The sequence below is a fragment of the Neoarius graeffei genome, chromosome 9, assembly GCF_027579695.1.
Source record: "Neoarius graeffei isolate fNeoGra1 chromosome 9, fNeoGra1.pri, whole genome shotgun sequence".
In the NCBI taxonomy this organism is placed as follows: domain Eukaryota; kingdom Metazoa; phylum Chordata; class Actinopteri; order Siluriformes; family Ariidae; genus Neoarius; species Neoarius graeffei.
The window spans coordinates 71,615,730-71,641,629 of record NC_083577.1 but is presented as its reverse complement, the minus strand read 5'-3'; the positions used below and the strand labels follow the sequence as shown (position 1 = coordinate 71,641,629).

The following is a 25,900-nucleotide window of genomic DNA, read 5'->3' as shown; positions in this document are numbered from 1 at the left end:
GTGTTATGGTAATGTTATTTGTGAAGGACAAGTGTGCATGCAGGATGTCGTTCCAGCCAAGCCAAAGCCACACCTGAGTCCATTTCATTCATCTTTGCCTTCACACAACTATTATGTGTCTCCTAATTGCTGCTATAAAATCCTGCAGCCTTGGTGAGAAAGATTGATGAGCCCTGGTGTATGAGGCCATCAGTAATCACCAGCAAGCACCAAGGAATTTTTTTTTTTTAACAATTCTAGCAAACAATATTTTATGTTCCAGGTTTTTATTCTAGTTCCTCTTCCCAAATGTGTGAGCCATTAACATTATCTCATGTTGCTAAGACATTGACATTTGTATGATCATATCATGCAGTATGTCCAATGACTGACTGACCATGTTTCAAGTTTCATTTTAATGAAAATCAATTAGCAGGCCTCATATGATTGGATGCGGTAAATCATGATGAACATATGACCCACTTACCCAAAAGCGCACACACACTTGCAGACAAAATTCAGAGATTGAGCATTTGACATTCTTTTCTAATAAATGACTACCACAGTTTCCTCTTCATAATCTTTTGGCCTTTGCACACTTTCAGCTTTATCTCCTTTGTTCCTCTGTAGCTGCCTGGAATTGTGGGTCATAGCATCACTGATATATACACACAGACACTTGTTAAAAAAAATTGAAGGCCTTTGTGGCTTGGAAATGTTTCAAACTGGATCAAATTCTGTTGCTCTGTATCTTGCCTTTCTTCTCTGGTTTTAGATGACGTCCTGCTGGTGCTGTGTGGATTCGCTGATGACCTTCAAGAATAGACAAGAGGAGATCAGTCACAGGTCACATGGAGGATGCGTGAAATTGTCAGTAAAATATTTAGAAGTTGTGCAAGGTAAAAAGTGCAGGAACTGACACGGTGTGGTTTAAGATGAATTCAAAGCAACGTGTGTCGAGTTTATCTTGGAGGAGAAGAATAAATCAAGTGTAAATCTTCAAAATCTAACGATAAATTGTGCAAACTCTCCAAGAACAACCACCATTATTCTATCCACATTCACTGGATATGAGCAATCGTGCGCTCTGATTGGCTACTCTACTACTAGGATATCAGCTCATATACTGCGAGTAGAGAAAAACAAAATGGCGAAGCATGTTGCTGAACCAACCGAGGATGAAATAAAAACTCGACTCGAAAACAAAACCCTAAAAATTAAGTATTTAAAAGAAACAGAAATGGGTATAAGAATATAGTTGTCTCCCTGCCCAATATCTCCTGTTCCACGCGCCAGCCCAGTCAGTGGTGGTAATGCACCTTTAAGTTCGTTTGCCAACCACCAAAAATCCCTTCAGAAGAAGAAGACGACCCCAAAAGATAATAATAAAAAGGGCAACAAAATATGGAATAAAAGTACTTGATGGTAAGAACGTATCCTTTTTTTTTATTTTTCAAGAAATATTATTATAGCGTTTTTCACAAATTGCTCCTGTCATTTCGACGGTTTGTTTACATTCTAAGCAGAAATTATTTTGTTGGACGTTTTGTATAAAGTTTTTATTTATCGAATTTGGAAAAAAAAAAAACCCAAAATCCTCTGTTTCTCAAAATCCAGTGACTGTGGATAGAATAAAACAGTTATTCCACTCAATCTCTTCGTACATGGCTTATAGCCGACTCACTATGCGCCTCGTCGGCTATCAGGTCATGTACGACTCGATTTCGTGGAATAACTGTTAATTATGAGTACTGAGTGGATTTTAATGATGCTGCAGGCCTATAGTGCTTCAGATGCGTATGTTGGGTCCAGTGACGTTTTAAATTAAAGTGGTTGGATTCTCTAAGGAAAAGTTAGGAGGTGCGGAAGGAGGCGTGAGAAAGGAGACAAAATGGAACTGCTGCTGAACTTACACACTGAGCGCTCATGGCACTCATTGCCTCATGAGAAGTTTTAGACTAAAGATGAATGAAAAATAAGCAAGCTGATGATTTCGGCAATTAGGTGTTTGCATAAATGTGAACGAAAAGATGACTAACACTTTAGAGAGGTGTGAGTGTATGTGCATGTGTCACCTCTCCATCACGGGTCTCTATGGTCTTGATCATAACTGTTTTCTTGGAGTGGATCTCAGAGGAACGTGGCTGTGAGAACTGCTCTGGGCTGGTCTCTGAAACATCCACCATTAGATTAGATTGTTGAACTACATAATGTTACAGAATGTGAATTTAAACAGAGACACACATTTATCCGCTTTCATCACAATAAGTGTAATAGGTTAACACTTCCTATGAATCCTGTATTTATCATGTATTACATAATGATATCTCTCAATACGAAGATTCTTGCCATTATTTATAATGCCAAGATCTTGTATGTTATCTGTACTGCAGGTTGTGTATTATTATTATTATAGGTTCGTGCTTTATAACCATTAAACAGGCTTATCTTAGTCCCTATAAGATGTCATGGATATGGATGATGCTTTATAAATGCTTTTATAATTCTTTATGAATACAGGTTTGTTAGGAAATAGTGGTTTTGCTCCCCCTAGTGGAGATTTTAAGGAGTTCATATCTATTCAGGTGACGGTTTAAAGGAGAACTGAAGGCAAATTTTTATTATCAAAATTCTGTTTATCTCATTTTATTAAATGTAGGAAATGCATTTTTGATAGCTATTTTGTCACTGCTATAGCAAGTTATGAGTGTTTTGAAAAATGCTAAATGGCCATAAACGAGATTCATTGAGACCTGTGCGAGACATCGTAGGATGGAAGTAAAATGTACAGCGGAAAACAAAGTGACCAACATCTGCTAACGTTGTCAAACGCGCGCACCTTCTTTCGAATCCTGATGTAATCAAGCCGGAAGTTTTGTTTGTTTTGATGGCAATCAGGAAAGTTTGAAAAAAAGTAGGCAGTAATCGTCATTTAAACTCGTTTTTGTGCAATATTTCATTTGGAAAACAGTTTTAAAAATGGCGGCGCTGACACTTCACGTTTCAAAGTCTCACACAAGTCTGGTGAAGATCACGCAGATAAGCGACGCCTGCCGTGGACCAAATGAACATGGCTAAAAACCGAATAGGCCGATAAGTCTCATCTCATTATCTCTAGCCGCTTTATCCTGTTCTACAGGGTCGCAGGCAAGCTGGAGCCTATCCCAGCTGACTACGGGCGAAAGGCGGGGTACACCCTGGACAAGTCGCCAGGTCATCACAGGGCTGACACATAGACACAGACAACCATTCTCATTGACATTCGCACCTACGGTCAATTTAGAGTCACCAGTTAACCTAACCTGCATGTCTTTGGACTGTGGGGGAAACCGGAGCACCCGGAGGAAACCCACACGGACACGGGGAGAACATGCAAACTCCGCACAGAAAGGCCCTCGCCGGCCACGGGGCTCGAACCCGGACCTTCTTGCTGTGAGGCGACAGCGCTAACCACTACACCACCGTGCCGCCCAGGCCGATAAGTATAATATTTAATTGCAATTAGTTGCCAACACGAGTCATGATATAAGGTTACTAAAACTGAAAACGTAAATAAATAACACGTTAATTAAGAAATAAAGCAAGTTTAAAGATGACTTCAGTTCTCTTTTAATCTCTGGGTTGGTGAGTAGATGTAGTCAATCGACATAATATGTAGATATTATTATATTATAAATTATTCTATCCACATTCACTGGATATGAGCAATCATGTACTCTGATTAGCTACTCTACTACTAGGATATCAACTCGTATACCGTGAGTAGAGAAAAACAAAATGGCAGTGTGTGTTGCTGAACCAACCAAGGACGAAATAAAACCTCTCTACTCGAAAACAAAACCACAAAAAAAGAAAGCAACAAAATATGGAATAAAAGTATTATTATTATCGCGTTTTTCACAAATTGCTACGGTCATTTCACCGGTTTGTTTACATTCTAAGCAGAAATTATTTTGTCTGACATTTTATATAAAGTTTTTAATTTATCAAATTTGCTAAAAATACAAATAAAAATGGTCTGTTTCTCAAAATCCAGTGAATGTGGATTTAATAAAAGTTATTCCAATCAATCTCGTCATACATGGCTTATAGCTCGTCAGCTAGAGCTCATGCACGACTCGATTTCGTGGAATAACTTAATTATTATATCATTATTAATATTATAAAGGGCTCACCTCTGGCATCACTTCTGAAGCTCAAGGAGGAATATGATTGTGGAGGCAGAGAGATCCTGAAAATTCAAAATGGCACATAAGGCTTATAATGTCTGGCTCAAAAAGGGTTAATACAGAAAAGCACTAATAAAAAATCTTCCTCATCAGTCTTTACAAAATGAAAATATTCTAATGAAAGAAGAGAATGTTTGTTTTTCTCCTCTGGGTCTTCCTGACCCCCTCTTCACCTGCTCTCCTCTCCCTCCAGCAGCTTCCTGTAGGTGGCGATCTCTACATCCAGGGCCATCTTGACATTAAGGAGGTCCTGGTACTCGCGAAGATGACGAGCCATGTCATCTTTCAGTTTGGCAATCTCAGCATCCAGACGAGCAATGGTGTCCTGGTAACCGGCAGCCTCGCGGCCCGTCCTTTCTTCCATCTCCCTCATCTGCCTTATCAGAGACTCGTTCTAGATGCGTAGTAGAAAAACGAGGTGTAAACTGTTAAAAAGGATTGATAAAAACAACTCCATAGAGAATGGAGTTGATAATGTCAGTCCTGAGGTTCTCTCCATTTCAGCCAGTGTGTAAATACCCACCAAACTCCTGAGCAAACATCATAAAGACCTGCTAATAAGTACCCAGGTGTACTGTGGCTGAGCTCATGTTTGTGTTAACGTGGGCGCCGGTGATTGTTCCTGAGGAAAGTGAAATTAAATCTGGCTTACGGTGCCCTTCAGGGAGTCGATCTCGCAGGTGTAGGACTGGATTTGGTGACGGAACTCCATAGTCTCCTGCTTGGCCTGTCTCAAAGCATCGTTGTTCTTGTTCACAGCTTGGTTCAGATCTGATACCTGGGAAATGGAGAGATAAGCTGCAATCAGTGAGGCTGCTAGAGAACATCTTATCATTCCACATTAACGTCCCACCTATCAGTGGCACGACCACTATCTGTCAGTGCTTATTTAGTGATGTATTGAATGGAAGAAGTTGTAGATTTATAAATAAATTAAAGCCAGACTTTTCCGTTGATTTACTCAGACCTTATTGAGCTGAGATAATTATATTTGCTTAGGATTGTTTGTATTCGGATAACAGACCTTGGACTTGTACCACTCCTCAGCTTCGGAAATGTTTTTGGCTGCGATGGCCTCGTACTGGCTGCGGATGTCCCTCAGAGCAGCGGTCAGGTCAGGCTTGGACATGTCCATTTGTATCTGGACCTGAGTATCCTGCATCTGGCTCTGGAGCTCACGGATCTCCTGCACATACAGTCGGCATATCAGGTGAACATTCAATCCAAATTGCTTGAAACTGGTCTCATTGAATTCAGAATTGAATGCAGAACAACACACTTTTTCCAGAATTAAAATGTGTTTATCCGTTCTTGAGATATTACAAATCAAAGACTGAAAAAAGGGCTCCATTTTTTGAAAAGTGCCGTAATATTCTGTATGAGGATCACATGGTCCAAAATGGGCCTCATTAACCAATGAGATCAAATGTTTTTTCTTAATAACTTTTTCTATTTTTCCAAGATACAACCCCGATTCCAAAAAAGTTGGGACAAAGTTCAAATTGTAAATAAAAACGGAATGCAACGATGTGGAAGTTTCATAATTCCATATTTTATTCAGAATAGAACATAGATGATGTATCAAATGTTTAAACTGAGAAAATGTATCATTTAAAGAGAGATATTAGGTGATTTTAAATTTCATGACAACAACACATCTCAAAAAAGTTGGGACAAGGCCATGTTTCCCACTGTGAGACATCCCCTTTTCTCTTTACAACAGTCTGTAAACGTCTGGGGACTGAGGAGACAAGTTGCTCAAGTTTAGGGATAGGAATGTTAACCCATTCTTGTCTAATGTAGGATTCCAGTTGCTCAACTGTCTTGGGTCTTTTTTGTTGTATCTTCCGTTTTATGATGCGCCAAATGTTTTCTATGGCTGAAAGATCTGGACTGCAGGCTGGCCAGTTCAGTACCCGGACCCTTCTTCTACGCAGCCATGATGCTGTAATTGATGCAGTATGTGGTTTGGCATTGTCATGTTGGAAAATGCAAGGTCTTCCCTGAAAGAGACGTCGTCTGGATGGGAGCATATGTTGCTCTAGAACCTGGATATACCTTTCAGCATTGATGGTGTCTTTCCAGATGTGTAAGCTGCCCATGCCACATGCACTAATGCAACCCCATACCATCAGAGATGCAGGCTTCTGAACTGAGCGCTGATAACAACTTGGGTCGTCCTTCTCCTCTTTAGTCCGAATGACACGGCGTCCCTGATTTCCATAAAGAACTTCAAATTTTGATTCGTCTGACCACAGAACAGTTTTCCACTTTGCCACAGTCCATTTTAAATGAGCCTTGGCCCAGAGAAGACGTCTGCGCTTCTGGATCATGTTTAGATACGGCTTCTTCTTTGAACTATAGAGTTTTAGCTGGCAACGGCGGATGGCACGGTGAATTGTGTTCACAGATAATGTTCTCTGGAAATATTCCTGAGCCCATTTTGTGATTTCCAATACAGAAGCATGCCTGTATGTGATGCAGTGCCGTCTAAGGGCCCAAAGATCACGGGCACCCAGTATGGTTTTCTGGCCTTGACTCTTACGCACAGAGATTCTTCCAGATTCTCTGAATCTTTTGATGATATTATGCACTGTAGATGATGATATGTTCAAACTCTTTGCAATTTTACACTGTCGAACTCCTTTCTGATATTGCTCCACTATTTGTCGGTGCAGAATTAGGGGGATTGGTGATCCTCTTCCCATCTTTACTTCTGAGAGCCGCTGCCACTCCAAGATGCTCTTTTTATACCCAGTCATGTTAATGACCTATTGCCAATTGACCTAATGAGTTGCAATTTGGTCCTCCAGCTGTTCCTTTTTTGTACCTTTAACTTTTCCAGCCTCTTATTGCCCCTGTCCCAACTTTTTTGAGATGTGTTGCTGTCATGAAATTTCAGATGAGCCAATATTTGGCATGAAATTTCAAAATGTCTCACTTTCGATATTTGATATGTTGTCTATGTTCTATTGTGAATACAATATCAGTTTTTGAGATTTGTAAATTATTGCATTCCGTTTTTATTGACAATTTGTACTTTGTCCCAACTTTTTTGGAATTGGGGTTGTATTTACATGGAAATTGGCAGCACATAGATGGTTCTATACTGAATACAAAGTTTTAAAATGTGATAAAAACCAATTGTGCAAATTAGTGTTTAATTAGTATTAATTATTCTAATTAGGTAAAAACGTTAAATCGGTACACTCTCTTCTTAGGCCAAGTTTACATTAGACCGTATCTGTCTCGTTTTCTTCGCGGATGCACTGTCCGTTTACATTAAAACGCTGGGAAACGGGAATCCGCCAGGGTCCACGTATTCAATCTAGATCGTGTCTGGTCCGGTGCTGTGTAAACATTGAGAATACGCTGTGCTGAGCTCTAGCTGGCGTCGTCATTGGACAACGTCACTGTGACATCCACCTTCCTGATTCGCTGGCATTGGTCATGTGACGCGACTGCTGAAAAACGGCGCGGACTTCTGCCTTGTATCACCTTTCATTAAAGAGTATAAAAGTATGAAAATACTGCAAATACTGATGCAAATACTGCCCATTGTGTAGTTATGATTGTCTTTAGGCTTGCCATCCTTCCACTTGCAAGTGGTAAGTGACGCGCATGCCCGACATGCACTGAGATCACACACACAGCAGCTCAGTCCCAAATCACTGCTCGTGCGCTATACTCGCGCGCTCTGTGAGCTGCGCAGGGCTGGAGTGCGCACCCTCCAGAGGGCACTCGCTGTTCAGGGCGGAGTGATTTGGAGCGCTGGATGCCTGCGGAGCCGAGCGTATCCGTGTATTGGCGTTGCTGTGTGCAGGCGAATCGTGTATTGGTGTTGCTGTGTGCACACTAATCGTTTTAAAAACGTTAATCTGATGATCCGCTGATACGGTCTAATGTAAACCCCACCTAAAAAGTTTCACCAAATGGCTTTATTTGTGTAATATAAAGCTGATCTTAACTCTCATTTATATATCACAAAGAAGGAGAAATCAATGTTAATTATAAAATATGCATAAATAAGCAGTGAATGTCATTCACATCGACCATTCTTTATCAAAATAAAAAAGGAATAAAAGATTATTTCTAATACCCTCTCTGTGCTCTGTAGGGCTTTGTATTTCTATGTCAGGCCTACTGGTGTTTATATGAAAAAGTATAAATGATTATTTCAATTAATATTCACAACTTTGAAGGCAAACCTTGGAAAAAAACATCTGATCCACATCCAATAAACAATTCCAGTTAATGGAACTGAAATTGACGCTCGTGTTTCTGACTTAAGGTTTTTTAAAATATAATTCCGTCCACTAAGGTCTCAATATAATTCATCAAAACGGCTACAGTTATATTCTAAAATAGTTATTCATTTCCATTAATTAGTTTGACTTGAAAAAATAAGTAGGTAAAGCTATGAAAACTCACCTCAAAGTCTCCTGTGAATCATAACGTCAAAACTAGCAGACGGAAAATTTTGCCTAAGTACTTCATCAGAAACAGTGGGAGTGAGAGAACATCCCTATTAAAGTTATCTGATTGATATTCACGAGTGGGGCGGCACGGTGGTGTAGTGGTTAGCGCTGTCGCCTCACAGCAAGAAGGTCCTGGGTTCGAGCCCCGGGGCCGGCGAGGGCCTTTCTGTGCGGAGTTTGCATGTTCTCCCCACGTGTCCGCGTGGGTTTCCTCCGGGTGCTCCGGTTTCCCCCACAGTCCAAAGACATGCAGGTTAGGTTAACTGGTGACTCTAAATTGACCGTAGGTGTGAATGTGAGTGTGAATGGTTGTCTGTGTCAGCCCTGTGATGACCTGGCGACTTGTCCAGGGTGTACCCCGCCTTTCGCCCGTAGTCAGCTGGGATAGGCTCCAGCTTGCCTGCGACCCTGTAGAAGGATAAAGCGGCTAGAGATAATGTGATGATGTGTGTGATGTGATATTCACGAGTAATCCACTTGGAAAGCAATCAGGAGAGAGAGAGAGAGAGAGAGCCTGACCGCTGTCCCGTGACTCAAAAAGAAAAGCACTGGCAGTTTCCCGATGTCATGCGAGCAGAGTGTGTACTCTGTTGTACCAATTTTAACCTGCTGTTACTCCCACAGTACTGAACAGATCTTAACGAGATTAATTACTTTGGAAAGCAGAAATTATAAGCTTTTTAAATTGTATTCACGATAGAAAATATTCAAGAGTTAAGCAATGACAGGTTTGGAAACTTAGATGAGCATCTGCATGCACAATTTTCACAGCACGGACAGCGAGCGTCTGATACGCCTACATGCAAAGACAATGTAGAGAGAAAAATAATGAATGTGTATACTCTAAGAAAAAAAAAGAACTTTTTTTTTAAGACTACTAAAAAAAATGGGTTCTTTGGAGAGTTCAGAGTTCTTAGCTCCATAGAATGGTTCTATATGGATGTCTTTTTTTGTTTTTTTTTTTTACTAGGGAAGCACTGAACTGTATGGTTCTCCATAGACCCTTTAAACAGGACATATTATGAAATACTCACTTTTTCAGTGCTTGTGCACATACATTTAGGTATCTGGAGTGCCTACCAACCCACAAACACTGAAATAAGACAACGCAGTCGGTTTCTTATGGGCTGCCTATTTTAGAAAACGTGCTTAAACAAGCCGTTCAGATTTGGATCAACTATCTGCCATGTACGATGAGATTGAGTGGAATAACTATTTTATTCTATCTACAGGTATATTGACTGGTTTTTGAGAAACGGAGCATTTTTATTTTTTGCAAATTCGGTAAATAAAAATTTTATACCAAACGTCCGACAAAATCATTTCCGTTTAGAACGTAAACAAACCAGCGAAATGACAGTAGAAATTTGTGAAAAATGCTATAATAATAATTCTTGAAAAATAAAGTTCTTACCATCAAATACTTTTATTCCTTATTCCACTGTTACTGTTTTTTTTGTTTTTTGTTTTTTTTTTTTTTGGGGGGGGGGTCTTCTTCTTTAGGGTTTTTTTGGTGGTTGGCAAACTATCTTAAAGGTGCATTACCACCACCGACTAGGCTGGAGTGTGGAACAGGACATATTTTTTGGGGGAGACGACCATATTCTTTTAGCTCTTTCTGTTTCTTTTAAATACTTGATATTTTTAGGGTTTTGTTTTCAAGTAGAGTTTTTATTTCATCCTCGGTCAGTTCAGCAACACGCTCTGCCATTTTGTTTTTCTCTACTCATGGTATATGAGCTGATATCCTAGTAGTAGAGCAGCCAATCAGAGCGCACGATTGCTCATAATTGCTCATATCCAGTGAATGTGGATAGAATAATTTGGATTATACCGCCCTGTCATCCGAGTATCTCCACTCGTTACTTGAGAACTGCCCTTGTGAATGAATATTCATTAGCACAGTGCTACCTGATTGGCCAGCGGTAGAGGAGGGTGGGATGAGCAGTGGCTCATTATCATTTAAAGAAACAGACGCTCAAATCGGCCGTTTGGAACCAGGCTGTTTAGAGAAGGTGAGAAGAGAGCTGTGGTGTTTTATGCTTGTGGTGTTTTGACCAAAGCATGTCACAGATATATCATTAAGACCTCAGGGAACTGTGTCAGCTTGTGCAAAAGGGGTATAATGTTTCAGCTTTAAGTGTTTTCACAGGGGGATACCTGCAGAGCTCGGTCTTTAACCTTTAACATTGTACCTTCCTGACATTTAATATGATGATGATCCAGCATTCCAGTGTAACTTCTATAATGTGATCAATGTAAAAAAAAAAAATCTATAAGCATATAATCCAGAAGGGTAATTTTGCACAAGGCCATCTGTCTACAACAGAAGAAAATAAAATAACAAAACACGTCTGGAAAAATCCCAAGGGAGTCTGGAGCCAGATTCGTGACGTCACCTGCGGAAGCGCCAGCAGGCTGCGAGAGCTTTGCACGGTTTCAGTGCACAGCCTGTGTAGACCAAGTTTAGCAGCGAGCGATTTTGCACTGAAATATGGAATTGTCAACTGAGTGCAATGTGGAAAACGATGAGTACTAATCCCATCAAGATTGGTGTTGCTACGCCCTCCTACGATACATCTGTTAACCATTTTAATAATTATGTGATAATGTTGAAGAAATTTGCAGAAAACCACCAGGTCGTTTTCTCATAAACAAACCAGCGCTGACGTAGGATTCAGAAGGAGGCATCCCGCACGCGACGTCACAAAAATCAATGTTTCCCAGGAAATCCAAATGCCAAGTTTTTTCAGAGGCGGACCAATTCACCTCAAATGGCTTGATTTCAAATGAATTTTTCTGGTATTGAGCAAGGTAAAAAAAAATTACGAAAAATGTGACCGATATTTGCTCAAAGTTTAATATAAAATAGGAGAATTACATTGATCTTGCTCCTGAATTTACCCGTGATATGCACTTTAAGGGCTGGAGATTTGACCTTTTTATGAGTGCAGTATGAGTACATAAGTAAAACAAGTATTACAAGCTAATTGATGATTAATGTAAACTAGTCCTATCAAACTACACTGTGCAAATAGACAACATGGGACGTGACTTTTTTTTTTTTGTGCGTGCGTGCTCTGCTGTGTCGCAGCTGTGTGTGAATCTCTGGTTTAATTATAGAAATACATCTGTTCCAGTGCATTTCACTGCCCCTTCCCTGTCAGAGCACAGAAACAAACACACACAGCTAAATTTTTACCCTTCAATGTCAGACAAAAAAAGGAAGAGACCATGAACGACATTAACCTTTGGAAGTGTGGTATGGGGGCGTGCGCACACTTGGTTCCTTTTATATATAGTATTACGTGATTTTACATTTGGACAGAAATAGAACAGATCAAGACTGTTTATAGTCTGTTAATGTCTACATGAGATTTGTGATGAAGTGAATGATTTGAAAAGCACACGCACCTCCTCATGGATCTTCTTGAGGAAGGCAATCTCCTCTTGAAGGCTCTCAATACGTCTCTCCAAGTCCAGCCTGGCGAGAGTGGCAGCATCAACATCCTACAGAAAAGCCACATGGCTTAAGCGCAGTTACAATGAAAGTATGAAAAAAATGAATCATTTAAAAATTAAATTTGAAAGTTTTAAGAGATGAACATTTCATCTCGTTATAACAGGATGTGGGGACTTACAGCTCTGAAAGCTGAGAGGTTATTCTCAGCCTCTTCTTTCTGGTGGATCTCCTCTTGAAGTCTGCAGAAGAACACAAATGGAGGTCAGTGACCTTCAAATGTGCTTGCTTTTGAGGTTGAACATATGTTTTCACACCCCAAACACTTTGAGATGTATATAATTTATTTTTATTCTATCCACATTCACTGGATATGAGCAATCACACACTCTGATTGGCTACTCTACTACTAGGATATCACCTTATATACCAAGAGTAGAGAAAAACAAAATGGCGGAGTGCATAAAGTCAGATATATCACTTTGTCAAGTATTTAAAAGAAACAGAAATAGATCAATAAAAGAATAGTCCCCCCCCCCCCCCCCCCCCCCCAATATCTCCTGTTCCACACTCCAGCCCAGTCAGTGGTGGTAATGCACCTTTCAGTTGGTTTGCCAACCGCCAAAAAAAGAAGAAAAGAAAATGGTGATGTGTGTTACTGAACCAACCGAGGACAAAATAAAAACTCTATTCAAAAACAAAACCCCAACAAATACAAAGAAAAGAAAAAAATATGTAAGAAAAGTATTTGATGGTAAGAATGCATCTTTTTTTTTCAAGAATCATCACATTTTTCACAAATTGCTACTGTCATTTCGCCGGTTTGTTTACATTCTAAGTGGAAATGATTTTGCCAAAAGTTTTGCATAAAGTTTTTATTTATCGAATTTGCAAAAAATAAAAATGCTCTGTTTCTTAAAATCCAGTGAAATGTGGATAGAATAAAAGTTATTCCACTCAATTTCAGCGTACATGGCTTGTAGCCAGCTCGGTGCTATGCACCTCGTTGGCTATCAGCATCATATATATATATATATATATATATATATATATATATATATATATATATATATATATAAATAAATTCCATCCCCTGTAAGCTAGCCTCTTTTGTTTCTCCCCAATTTGGTCATCTGCCAATTCCTTCTCACAATCCTGCTCTCCCCTATCACATGACAGCTGCCAAGCCGGGAGGATAAAGGCTAATACATACTTCCTCTGAGACATGTGAAACCAGCTAAATGAATCTTTTCAGACTGCTGCTCATGCTGTGTCAGAGGGCAATGTAACATATATAGAGGAACGTGCTGACTGCCCTCTTCCACATACTCGCAGATACCCACGGTTGGCTCATGTTACTGTGATTGACAGGGGATAGAGAGTATGCCATCCCTCCCACCTAGAGTGCATGGCCACGTACTTCCTTGGCTCCTGGCCATGAATGGCTGTGGAATTGTCCAGGATTCGAACTCATGATCTCCTAAAAATAGTGCCATGGACAAGCCCCTGGGAATTATTTGTTGCTATAGAAATAATAACATATTAAAACAAGTGTTACCAGGCAAAACAAACCTCACCTGGTAGCACTTATGATGAATATGAAGGAAGATATCGTGAAAAAAATAGGTACCCTATGGGTACATGTGGCTACTGCTTAGAAATAAAATAGTTTTCTGATACCATGTCCATACATTAAATATAGCATATATATTTACTCTATGAGGCAGTAGCCACAAAAATGAAGCATAATCCAAAAATGAACAATTTAAGAATCACAGAAGTAAAATATACCAAGTGTCTGTACTTTTATATTATTCTACTCTTACCTCTTACAGTTTTCAAAACTGAAACCTCTGAACCGAGGCTGACATACACATGCTGTCACCATGACCGAAACTCTTATTTCCCTGAAATGGCCTGGCACTAGAGCTCAGCAGAACGCACTTTCCCTCTGTAATAAGCATAAACATGTCTGAAAGCGATTTCTTTAGTCCATTTATTTCGAATGGTGAACCGAATTGTATACACTCACCGGCCATTTTAATCGGAACATGTGTATCCGCATGTGCAGTGTGCAATTGTTACATTCTTACAGCATGATGACGTAGTGGCTGTACGCCTCTATCTGAGGCCGTAGCCACAACAAAAACGATTTTGACCTTTGTGGTGACCTTGACCAGATGACCCCCAAAAACTTGGAGGTTCTATTTGAGCCCATCTATCGTGAAATTTTCATGAAGATTGATCCAGCCATTTTCCCGTAATATCATGAACAAAAAACAAACCCGACCAAAAACAATACCTCGCTCCCTGGATACAAACTCGTGATTTACCATACGCTACTGTCAGAGCTGCTGTTATAGAAAATTAATCAACAACTTCTGATTAACCAGAATGAGGCATTCAACACCACTGTGGTATAAAATGTAATGCACAATACACTTTTCGGGCATACTGACTCACTGAACCATTACTCCCAGTAACAAGCATCTGGTTGGAGGTGAAAGTGTATTTATGTACTGAGTGCATCATTTTCACTTGAAATAAATGGATGCAAGTTTATTTTTATGATAAGATATTTTTGCCATATTGCCCACCCCTTCCTCAAAAGACATTAATCACAAATGCAGTTGCTTTCCATTTATAGAGGAAAAGGTTTTTAAAAGGGGGGGGGGGGGTTTAAAGGTGTGACCTATGAGCAATGAAAGAGGTCAGTGAGGGTGTGGCATTTAGCCAATGTGGAATCACACAATTGCACTGGTCATTAAAATCGATGTCTGTGACTCCTTTGAAATGGCCGCACAGAGATTAGCACATATCTGGTTGCGTGCGTGTCATTGTTGGCATGCTGATTATGTCTGATGATACTTCAGTGACAGATGCAGGAGTCACTCCATGACCATTGGTATGCCATTGCTGATCACTCAAGTACATGCTACACTCCTGGAAACATGATTGAACTGCAACACTGTGCCATGTTAAGACTTACTAACAGGTGTCGCTGCTTTTTTTTTTTTAAAGCCCTGCATGATATATTTCTTCAAGCTAGTCCTCATTCTTCCTCTTTTTGGACGTACTCTTAATGCGGAGATCCACTCTGCTTGAGCAATGCCTAGAAATAGCATCTGCTTGTACCAGCCTGCAAATGGTTTACTGTGAATCATTGTTAATGTAGGGCAGTTATACTCTAATGCCTACATTCCCTTGGGTACTATGCACTCAGTCCACAAACACACACGCACGCACACACACATCTCCCCCCGAACACACACTCGCACTGAGGGAGGTTGAGCGATAAGCGTATTTTAGGAGATGAGAATTCTCCACAGTGCTGAGCAGTGGGTATATCAAGGAAGATAATAATAGCTTACTAATCTAGGAGCCATGTTACATTACACTGGATCGTCTTGCAGCTGGGAAAGCAACTCGAGCAAAGTCAAACCACACTCCCAATATCATATACGCTTCATATATGAGCTGCAGTTGTGGTCACTGTACACCATGAGTTAAAATGGTCCACTCGTTCATATCCCCTCTCTCTCTCTCTCTCTCTCATTGTCTGTTACAGAATTAAAATACGTTTATCCGTTCTTGAGATATTACAAATCAAAGATTGAAAAAACGGCTTAATTTTTCAAAAACTGCCATAATATTCTGTATGAGGATCACGTGGTCCAAAATGGGCCTCATTAACCAATGAGATCAAATGTTTTTTCTTAAGAACTTTTTCTATTTTTCAAGATATTTACATGGAAATAGGCAGCACGGTGGTGTAGTGGTTAGCACTGTCGCCTCACAGCAAAAAGGTCCTGGGTTCGAGCCCAGCGGCTGGCAAGGGCCTTTCTGTGTGGAGTTTGCATGCTCTCCCCGTGTCCGCGTGAGTTTCGCCCACAGTCCAAAGACATGCAGTTTAGGTTAACTGGTGACTCTAAATTGACCGTAGGTGTGAATGTGAGTGTGAATGGTTGTCTGTGTCTATGTGTCAGCCCTGTGATGACCTGGCGACTTGTCCAGGGTGTACCCCGCCTTTCGCCCGTAGTCAGCTGGGATAGGCTCCAGCTTGCCTGCGACCCTGTAGGACAAGATAAGCGGCTACAGATAATGGATGGATACATGGAAATTGGCAGCATATAGATGGTTGTATACTGAATACAAAGTTTTAAAAATTAGTAAAAACCAGTTATGCAAATTGGTGTTTAATTAGTATTAATTATTCTAATTAGGTAAAAAATGTTAAATCGGTTCACTTTCCTTCAAAGTTTCACCAAATGGCTTTATTTGTGCAATGTAAAGCTGATCTTAACTCTTCATTTATACATCACAAAGAAAGAGAAATCAGTGTTAATTATAAAATCAGCATAAATAAGCATTAAATGTCATTCACACCGACCATTCTCGATCAAAATAAAAAAGCAATAAAAGATTTCTAATACCATCTTTGTGCTCTGTAGGCCTTTGTACGGTATTTCTCAAAAGTAGGGCCTACTAGTGTCTTTTATATGAAAAAAGTATAAATGATGATTATTTCAATTAATATTCACAGCTTTCAAGGCGAACCTCGAAAAAACTGTGTGAGCCACATCCAATAAACAATTACAGTTAACTGAATTCAAATTGACACACTCGTTTCTGACTTCAGGTTTTTTAAAATCTCATTCCGACCACTAAGGTGTCAATATTTTTCATCAAAACAACTCCAGTTATATTCTAAAATAGTTATTTATTTCCATGAATCAGTTTGATTTGAAAAAAAAATAAGTAGGTAAAGCTCTGAAAACTCACCTCAGAGTCTCCTGTGAATCTCATCTCATTTTCTCTAGCCGCTTTATCCTGTTCTACAGGGTCGCAGGCAAGCTGGAGCCTATCCCAGCTGACTACGGGCGAAAGGCGGGGTACACCCTGGACAAGTCGCCAGGTCATCACAGGGCTGACACATAGACACAGACAACCATTCACACTCACATTCACACCTACGGTCAATTTAGAGTCACCAGTTAACCTAACCTGCATGTCTTTGGACTGTGGGGGAAACCGGAGCACCCGGAGGAAACCCACGCGGCCACGGGGAGAACATGCAAACTCCGCACAGAAAGGCCCTCGCCGGCCACAGGGCTTGAACCCAGGACCTTCTTGCTGTGAGGCGACAGCGCTAACCACTACACCACCGTGCCGCCCCTCCTGTGAGTCATAACGTCAAAACTAGCAGATGGAAAATTTTGCTGAATACATCAGAAACAGTGAGCGCGAGAGAACATCCCTATAAAAGTTATCTGATTTGATATTCACAACTCCTCTCTCTCTCTCTCTCTCTCTCTCTCTCTCTCGCTGTCTGTTACACACTTTAATTCTTGAACAGTCTCTGTACTTTGAAATACTCTCAATGTTTCCCTACTGCCCCCCTCCCCCCATCTGGGATTCATGATTACACTCGGTTTTAATATTTTAACAGCTGGAATTGAGTCCAGCGCTTTTGCCCTTTTACCCCACTTTTTTTTTTAAGCCTTCACCAAGACTTTAGCTGCTAATTGAATCTTCTGTGCAAAACAGATATCTACAGGCTAACATGAAATTGCTTTCCTGCAATATTTGTTGAAAAATAACACGTTTGAACTTCTCCGTAGGCACTCTGATGATGAAATATGATGTGGCTGTTAGAAAGTGTGCGTGCCTGTATTCCAGGAATCTGACCATGAAGGTCTTTGCTCATATCTGGGCAATGTTACTGTCAAATTCTGTAACTTAGACCATAAATTTTCATTAAATTCAAATAACTGTAGTTCACTGTTATGGCCACAGTAAATATCCTTTATGGAGAAACTCAAGAATATCACGAGATATAAACTCCCATGACAATATAAACTCGACAATAAATTGTACATTTTTGTATCACCTTTTTCAGTTCCACACATACACGAGCTATGGAGAGAGTCTGCTTGTTTCCAGTCTAAACCAGACCTGTTGTGTAATAAAGGTCACTATAGTGAGGAGCGTAGAAGCTTTAGCACTTGGCTAAAGACTCACCGTGTCCTTCAAAACAGCCTTCCATATCGTTAAATGATTCGCTGCTAATTGAATGCTCACATTTTTTTTAAGGATGTTGTTACATTGGAATCTCAACGTATGAAGAAATAATCTGTTTCCCAGTAGATTCCAGAGGTGACTATTTTTCTGCTTAATTTCATTCAATTAAAGCGAGACGGCCTTTAGATTTCATGAAATCAGTGAAATTTAGTTCCCTCTCAAATTTGGTCATTGTGATAAATGTTTATTTCTGTAATATTTAAAAAAACAGGCCATTCTGTGGATGGGAAGTTATTTAATTTGAGGGGATTCCCGAGCAAATAATGTGCATGAAATCGCTCACTTCGCGCAGTCAAGCAGACAGAGGAAGTCCATGTGCGCATGCGCAGGTTTACCACCTTCTTTTCCTTCTTCTTTTGGGTTTTACGGCAGCTGGCATCCACAGTGTTGCATTACCGCCATCTATAGGTTTACCTTTGACCGTGTACTGACAGTTATATCATTCTGTCGCTAAACAAACAGCTGATCACACCGAGGTGCTCGCTGACCACTGATATTTATTAATTTGGTCCCGCGTTTCCTTTCCTTCGTATATAACATAGCGTCTTTTCTTCTCGTGTTCTGTTACTGTAGTCAGTCTTTAACATTTCATTCTCACACTCACGTCCTCCATTTTTCTCTCCTGTTTCAAATTTGTATCCCACAATGCCTTGCGCAAATGTGTGAAAGCCCACCACGTGATGCATAACATAGTATCTTGAATTGGGTCATGGTGAATCAGGAAAAAAATAGTGGAGAATTTAGGGCCACATGGCCCTAAATTCATTAATTGTTCTCATCTCATTATCTCTAGCCGCTATTTAAAAAAAAATGAATAAAATTGGAAGCCTGTGATTCAAATTCAGTAACTTTTGGTCCACTGAACAAAAATAATTGGGTGTCGGGGAAAATTCTTTTTATGACCTAAACTTGAAAAATCTGAAAGGCAGTCTACCTTTAATTAAACCTTTAATTTAATTTTGTTTGTTTGTTTTTGTATAGCGCTTTTAACAATAGACATGGTCACAAAGCAGCTTTACAGAAATCTTTCAGTTCTGTACATAAATGTTAAACCTTTTGAATTTATAAATTTATCCCAAATGAGCAAGGCTGAAGTGATGATGGCAAGGAAAGGCTCCCTGAGAGGATGTGAGGAACCTTGAGAGGAACCAGATTCAAAGGAGAACCCATCCTCATCTAGGTGATAACAGATAGCGTGATTTATAAATAACTCGCTTCTATATGTGTGTCCTCTATGGTGAAAAAGTGCCAATGTGTTAACCATTATAGTTTTACATGAAGTCTATTTTGTTGATGTTATCACCTGTTTACTGATGGAAATATAAGTGCGCAAGTTTATTCTCCTTTCTAGAAAAATGGTGCATCTCTGACAAGAATACTGTCGCATAGCTTTCCTACTTAATTTATATAATATATAGCAGGGTTTCTTGAACTTTTTCACAGATTCAAAACATTTCACATAGTTTCAAAAAGTACTATAATGTTTTATTCATATTATTTATTTACTTTTATTCCTGAAATTTTAAACTTTTAACTCCTTTTAACTCTTCCCAAGTAAAATATTTCAAAATGCTTTTTTTCTATTATTATTATTATTATTATTATTATTATTATTATTATTATTATTATATTTACCCTTTATTTTACCAGGAAGGTCCCATTGATGTACAATATCTCTTCTTCCAGGGAGTCCTGGCCATGTATTATTAAAAGTTTTAATTTAATTTAGACGGCATAAAATTGTAAAGATTTAAATCAACATATTTTGTGAGTTTAGAAAATGAGCTATTTCATTCAAGTGACTGGTTTAAAGCAGCGTTGTCACTGACCCCACAGAAAATAGAAAACTGTGTATCTTTTGCGACTCATCAAACTATCAGCTTTTGAAATTTCTCTCACCTGAGTTTGAGTTTCTGTAGATCGTCAACCAGGTTGTCGCGCTCCACCTCTACGCGAGCTCTTTGGTTGGTCAGAGCGTCCACCTGCCTGCGCAGGTCCTTCATCTCCTCTTCGTATATCTCAGCAATGCGTGTGGGTTCACGACCCCTCAGGCGCTCGACCTCTACAGCCAAAGCCTGGTTCTGCTGCTCGAGGAAGCGCACCTTCTCAATGTAACTGGCAAAGCGGTCGTTCAGATGCTGTAGTTCGGCCTTCTCGTTGGTGCGGGTGTGCAGGAAATCCTGGTTCATAGCATCAGCCAGGCTGAAGTCCAACTTCTCACCCACACCTGCATAGGAGCGTGTCACAGCTCCACCACCATAGCCGAAGGAGGATGCTCCGGAACGGAGGCTTGAGTAAAGAGGGGAGGAAGAGGCGCTCTTGGTTACCTCGTAGACTCTGGAAGAAACACGGGATGAGCCAGAAGAGCCATGGCCAAACAGAGAGCTGGACATGGTTGAGCCCAGGCCTGAGCCGAAGGTTCGACGGTAGGAAGAGGCTGTCTCAGCAGATGAAGAGTAGGTCTTGCTCATGGTTGTGAAGTTATGGGGTGGGGTGTATGCTGGAAAGAAAGCAACTGGATAGACAGACTTGGATAGAATGAAGATCAGGGGCCAGGGAAGCTGCTATATGTAGCCGTGGTCACATTTTACCCCCTCCCTCTCATACATCACCCCTCTCCTCCGCCCACCATGTTCACTCAGCTGTCATAGGGTTTCCAGTAGTTAGGTGGAGTAGATAGATGCCAGTAAGTGTCTGAGATAGCATGACGGAGTTAGTGGTGGTGAACGATGGCTTAGACCCAGGTACTTGAAAGTCTATAAGTTTGAAGCCTAGAATTCTATACTAAATGGGTGTTCAGTGACTGTCACAGTACCAACAATCTTCAAAATGAAGTTTCCTGTTCCATTCAGTTTTATATCAAATATAAAATGGGGGGAAAAAAATCATACTTATATCCAGGACTATGTGAGTACTGTACATTCAGCTGTGATTCAGGAAAACTCTACAAAAACCAAGTTGCTTTTTAGAAAACACTTTTTAGCGGTGTATGACATAAATCTAAGGGTCCATCTGCCATGTGAAAGATCATCCATTTTGGTGTTGGTTATATTAGATCATGGCTCCAAGTTTTGTGCTACAATCATACACACCTCACACCTTCCGTGTGGCGGGTTGCCAGATATTCACACTTGATCAGGAAGCCCGTGGGCGACAGGCTGTTTGCTGGAATGGCATGTGGCAGTGTTTGTTTGGCATGGGTTCTGTTTTTGGGAAGATGGAAGACAGAAATCCCTAAACTGGGATTCAGTGCTTCATTCATGATTAGCTGTGATGCCTTGTCTTTTATTACAGACTCACAAATCAGATTTCACTTCTTGATACAGACAAAATGTTACTTCTGAGGTCGATAGTGTAGTAATTAAGTCGTGAATAATTAACATAGCTTTTGGTTTCTGCATGCCTGGAACAAACTACTGTCCCTGTTACTGTTAACATTTAAGATGATGGACCTGACTGTAGTGAAAGCTATTTATGAGGTCTTGTATACTGGTGATAACACAAAACCTTTTAAGGTTAGTTAAATGTCAGTGTTGTGGTAATGTTATCCGGAAGAAATATTTAACGCTAGTCGAGCTCAGGATATCACCTGGTCAAATTCATCTCCCATTTCTTGTCATTCTAATTACGTTCCTTATATCACATTTTATTCAGAACTTTAGATGACTATGATTTCGATGAATAAAACAGATATGAAACCCTGTAAGAGCTTTGGCATGCCCACCTCCCCCTCTGTCTGCAGGACTGTTTCCCTGGCTGAATGGTCTGTGTTACTCCACAGCTGCTGCTGTCACTGCTATTAATAGGCTTTTAGTCTGAACACTGTCCCTTGAATGTTGTTCTTCGAGCCCCTCAGAGAGCACGAGAGCCTGGACCTGACAACTTTAAACATTAACCTCTTTAACTGGAGCATCTCTATAAATCAGAGGTGGACAAAGTACCCGACTTCATTACTTAAGTCAAAGTACAGATCCCACTGGTTAAATGATACTCTGATACAAGTGAAAGTTGTCCAGTCAAATTTTTACTTAAGTTAAAGTACTGAAATACTTGCTTTTAAAAATACTTAAGTATTAAAAGTACATTTTCTGTCAGCGCATTGTTGTATTATTGCCACAACGCTTACAAAACCTAATGCCGTTACCAAGGACAGAAATGTGAATTCACAAAATGAACGCATGCTGTGTCATCAAGGTGGTTTAATGTTAAGCTAGCTAGTCAGTGAAACTCCACCTGACATGCTAGCAAACTCTTTTCAAACTCGAAATCATATTGAGTAGCTAACGCTACTAGAAAAGAAATATTTCTACATTCTGTTTATTTGGCAAGATTATGCTGAAACATATTTCTGAAGGGACTTCAGATAAGTTAATGTTATTCATGTTAGCGTAACTCTGTTTTTACATGCTAGCTAACTACTGTAAGTGTCCAAGTTAACTAGCTATGTGTTATCGCTAGCCGTGGACAAGGCGATGACAACTTGGCGGGCAAATCCACAGACTAACTAGACTGCATAGCTACATTTGCAACATTATCGCTAGCTCTAAAAGCACAGACGACTTCATTGCAAGCTTTCTCTTGGAATAGAATGTTTATATACCTCAATATGCTTCTGCAGGTTGGACGGCGAGTTTTTGTAGGCCGTGATGTGGTTCGTTTTCGGCAAACAAAGCAAACATTTAAAACGAAATGTATCTTTAATCCTTTCTGAAAACTGAAACATGGGTTCTAGGTATGGCCATGAGTGCGTGCATTCCCCAGAAGTACCGCCTCCTTCCATTCTGCCATCAACTGATCGTGTTCAAATAATGCTGCTGAGAAATAATTTAACTTGATTTTATACAGTCTATGGATGTGACGTGACCCTAGTGATTACTGAGAGACTGTCTCTCAGTACTAATCACGTTTTAGAAAAGAAAAGAAAAACTTTCAAAGCTGCTTCATGGTAACGAGGACCTTGATAGAAATGTAGTGGAGTGAAAAGTATGATATTTGTCTTTCAAATGTAGTGAAGTTAAAGTCATAAGTTTCCCAAAAAAATAATACTCAAGTAAAGTACAGATACTTAAAAAGTGTACTTAAGTACAGTACTCAAGTAAATGTACTTCGTTACTGTCCACCTCTGCTACAAATATTGAAACACTGATGTACAAAACAAAGCTATCAAATAGTGGCAAAATGGATTATTTGGATGCAAACTCCTTTCTGTGTGAAGTTTGTATGTTCTCCGCGTGCATGCATGGGTTTCTTCTGGGTGCTCTGGTTTCCTCCTACAGTCCAAAGACATGTGGGTTTGGTCAGCTAGCTACTCTGAATTGCCCATAGGTGTGAATGTGAGTGTGAATGTTTGTTCATCTCTGTGTTAGATTGGTGACGTCCAGAGTGTACCCTGATTTTTGCCTGATATGTGGTATAATGATAATGGATGGATGGATGGCTAGATGGATGTAGAGTAGATTGAAAGCCAATGGCTGCAACCATCTACTAATAATATACTGAAAAATGCTATCTATCAAGTCATCCATCAACCCTAATGAGTGGGATGGTGGTGTAATGGTTACATTTACATGGCATTTAACAGATGCTCTTATCCAGAGCAACGTACAATGAGTGCAAAAGTCAGGTCCACAAAGTGCTGAACTTCTAGACAAGAAAGTTCTAGTGCCAACTGAACAAGTTACAGCAATACTAAGTGAAATATTCTGTTGAAATACCAATACTCAAACAGCCAAGGAAACAAACCAACCATATAAAGTACAACTAAATAGAGAACTCAAAATGGCTAAGCCCAGGCTAGACTGTACACAGCCAGGGTTGGCCTAGACCAAAATGCAGTTACACAGTGATCAGGGAAGAAGGGGAGCTGTGGAGCCTGAAGAGGTGAGTCTTCAAGCATAGAATAAAGGTGGTCAGGGAGTCGGCAGTTCTGACCTCAATGGGAAGGTAATTCTACTGATGAACAGACAGACAGCAGTCTTGAGCGAGCTGGGCAGGAGTGGAGAGGAAAGGAGGAGCGGCCAAGTGACCAGTAGTAGCAGAGCGTAGGGATCTGGCTGACATGAAGGGGCAGATCAGACTCTGGAGGTATGCTGGTCCTAACCCCTTGAGCACCTGGTAAGCTGGCACCAATGCCTTAAATTTGATGCGAGCTGTGATGGGTAACCAGTGCAAGTCGGCAAGAAGGTTCTGGGTTTGAGCCCAGTGGCCGGCGGGGGCCTTTCTGTGTGGCGTTTGCATGTTCTCCCTGTGTCTGTGTGGGTTTCCTCCAGGTGCTCTGGTTTCCCCCACAGTCTAAAGACATGCAGTTAGGTTAACTGGTGACTCTAAATTGTCCATAGGTGTGAATGGTTGTTTCCCAAACCCAGAAATGGGAGGGTTGCAGCAGGAAGGGCATTTGGCGTAAAACTATAGGGTCCACATGGACCCTGACCTTGCAACAGTGTTGGACAAGGGAGATGATAATGATGATGATGATCAAATATCTCTTAATTTGACCACTTGAGATGATCAATCCTTCAATAAACATATTAATTTGAAACTTGTGATAGAGGATTGTGTTTAATTTCATTTAAATCTTCTTGCATGGAACTGATCACAAGCAACAAGAAACTTCCAGACTTCCAAAATCACAACAGACTGCAGTCATTCCGCAAGCATAGAGGCACCAAAGGATCCAGTTATAGATGAGCAGGTGCAAGAACAGCTGTGTTTTTTTTTTTTCCCCCTAAATTAATTATACCTGCAGACTATCGGGTTACAGCATAGTCTCAAATTCATACTCTCAATACTGTTCAAGCTTATCATTATTTATTAAAATGATCTTGTATTTATTACTACAGACATGAGCTTATGCCAAGTTTCAAGTCAAGTTATTTTTATAGTGCTTTTAACAATAGACATTGTCGCAAAGCAGCTTTACAAAATTTTAGTGACTTTAAACATGAGCTAATTTTATCCCTGATTTATCCCCAATGAGCAAGCCTGTGGCGACGGTGGCAAGGAAAAACTCCCTCAGACGACATGAGGAAGAAACCTTGAGAGGAGCCAGACTCAAAAAGGAACCCATCCTCATTTGGGTGATAACAGACAGCGTGACTTATAACAGTTTTAAGATGAAGTCTGTTTTGTTGAAGTTATAAACTGTTCATTGATGGAAATTTGAGTGTAAAACTTTTCATGACAACTGCAGTCCTAAAGTTAGCAGGTCAACTGTAGTCTTCAGCCACAAAAGCATTACTGTAAGTGTCCAGAGCATCTTCCAAGTGCAACTTTCGACTGTCTATATGGGGCCGTCCTCCACAGGAACAATGTAATGAGACTCCAGCCAGACACAGGGCATCAGGATGGATCAGGCAGGTCCGAGGAGCAGAAAAGGTCAGCATCTTACTGGTGTCTCAGGATCGACATGTAACTCTGAGGGACAGTGAAGGGGGGGGGAGGAAACACAGGTTGTTAGGTATGCCCAATGTCACCTAAAGAGTAAGAACAGGATACATTTTGCACTGAGCACAAGCAGGGACTCTGGTAAAACTAACTATAACAGCATAACTAAAAGGGGAGAGCCAGAAGGTAACACAGGCATGAGGGCGCCCCAAGACATAAAGCAGCCAGCCACTACACCGTCAACAAACCCGAGTGAGTGAGTGATAGTGGGGGACTAACAGCATCCATAC

The 25,900-nt window shown here is 40.4% G+C and overlaps 1 protein-coding gene across 1 annotated transcript; it reads right to left on the bottom strand.

Moving 5' to 3' along the window:
• Nucleotides 1-376: 376 nt before the first annotated feature.
• Nucleotides 377-20,754, bottom strand: desma (desmin a). The gene is made up of 9 exons (XM_060930196.1): nucleotides 20,127-20,754; nucleotides 12,328-12,388; nucleotides 12,101-12,196; nucleotides 5,233-5,394; nucleotides 4,861-4,986; nucleotides 4,382-4,602; nucleotides 4,155-4,210; nucleotides 2,055-2,149; nucleotides 377-792 (listed from the first exon to the last, which is right to left on the bottom strand). The coding sequence occupies exons 1-9, from the start codon at nucleotides 20,696-20,698 to the stop codon at nucleotides 751-753; spliced, it is 1,431 nt and encodes a 476-aa protein (XP_060786179.1). The 5' UTR covers nucleotides 20,699-20,754; the 3' UTR covers nucleotides 377-750.
• Between the last annotated feature and the right edge of the window lie 5,146 nt (nucleotides 20,755-25,900).

Bases quoted from the DNA above. Each gene is read 5' to 3' on its own strand.
- desma (XM_060930196.1), bottom strand. From the start codon at position 20,698: ATGAGCAAGACCTACTCTTCATCTGCTGAGACAGCCTCTTCCTACCGT. The intron at 4,603-4,860 runs GTAAGCCAGATT...CTACGCATCTAG, and splicing joins TCGACTCCCTGAAGGGCACC to AACGAGTCTCTGATAAGGCA. The intron at 4,211-4,381 runs GTGAAGAGGGGG...TTGAATTTTCAG, and splicing joins CTGGAGGGAGAGGAGAGCAG to GATCTCTCTGCCTCCACAAT.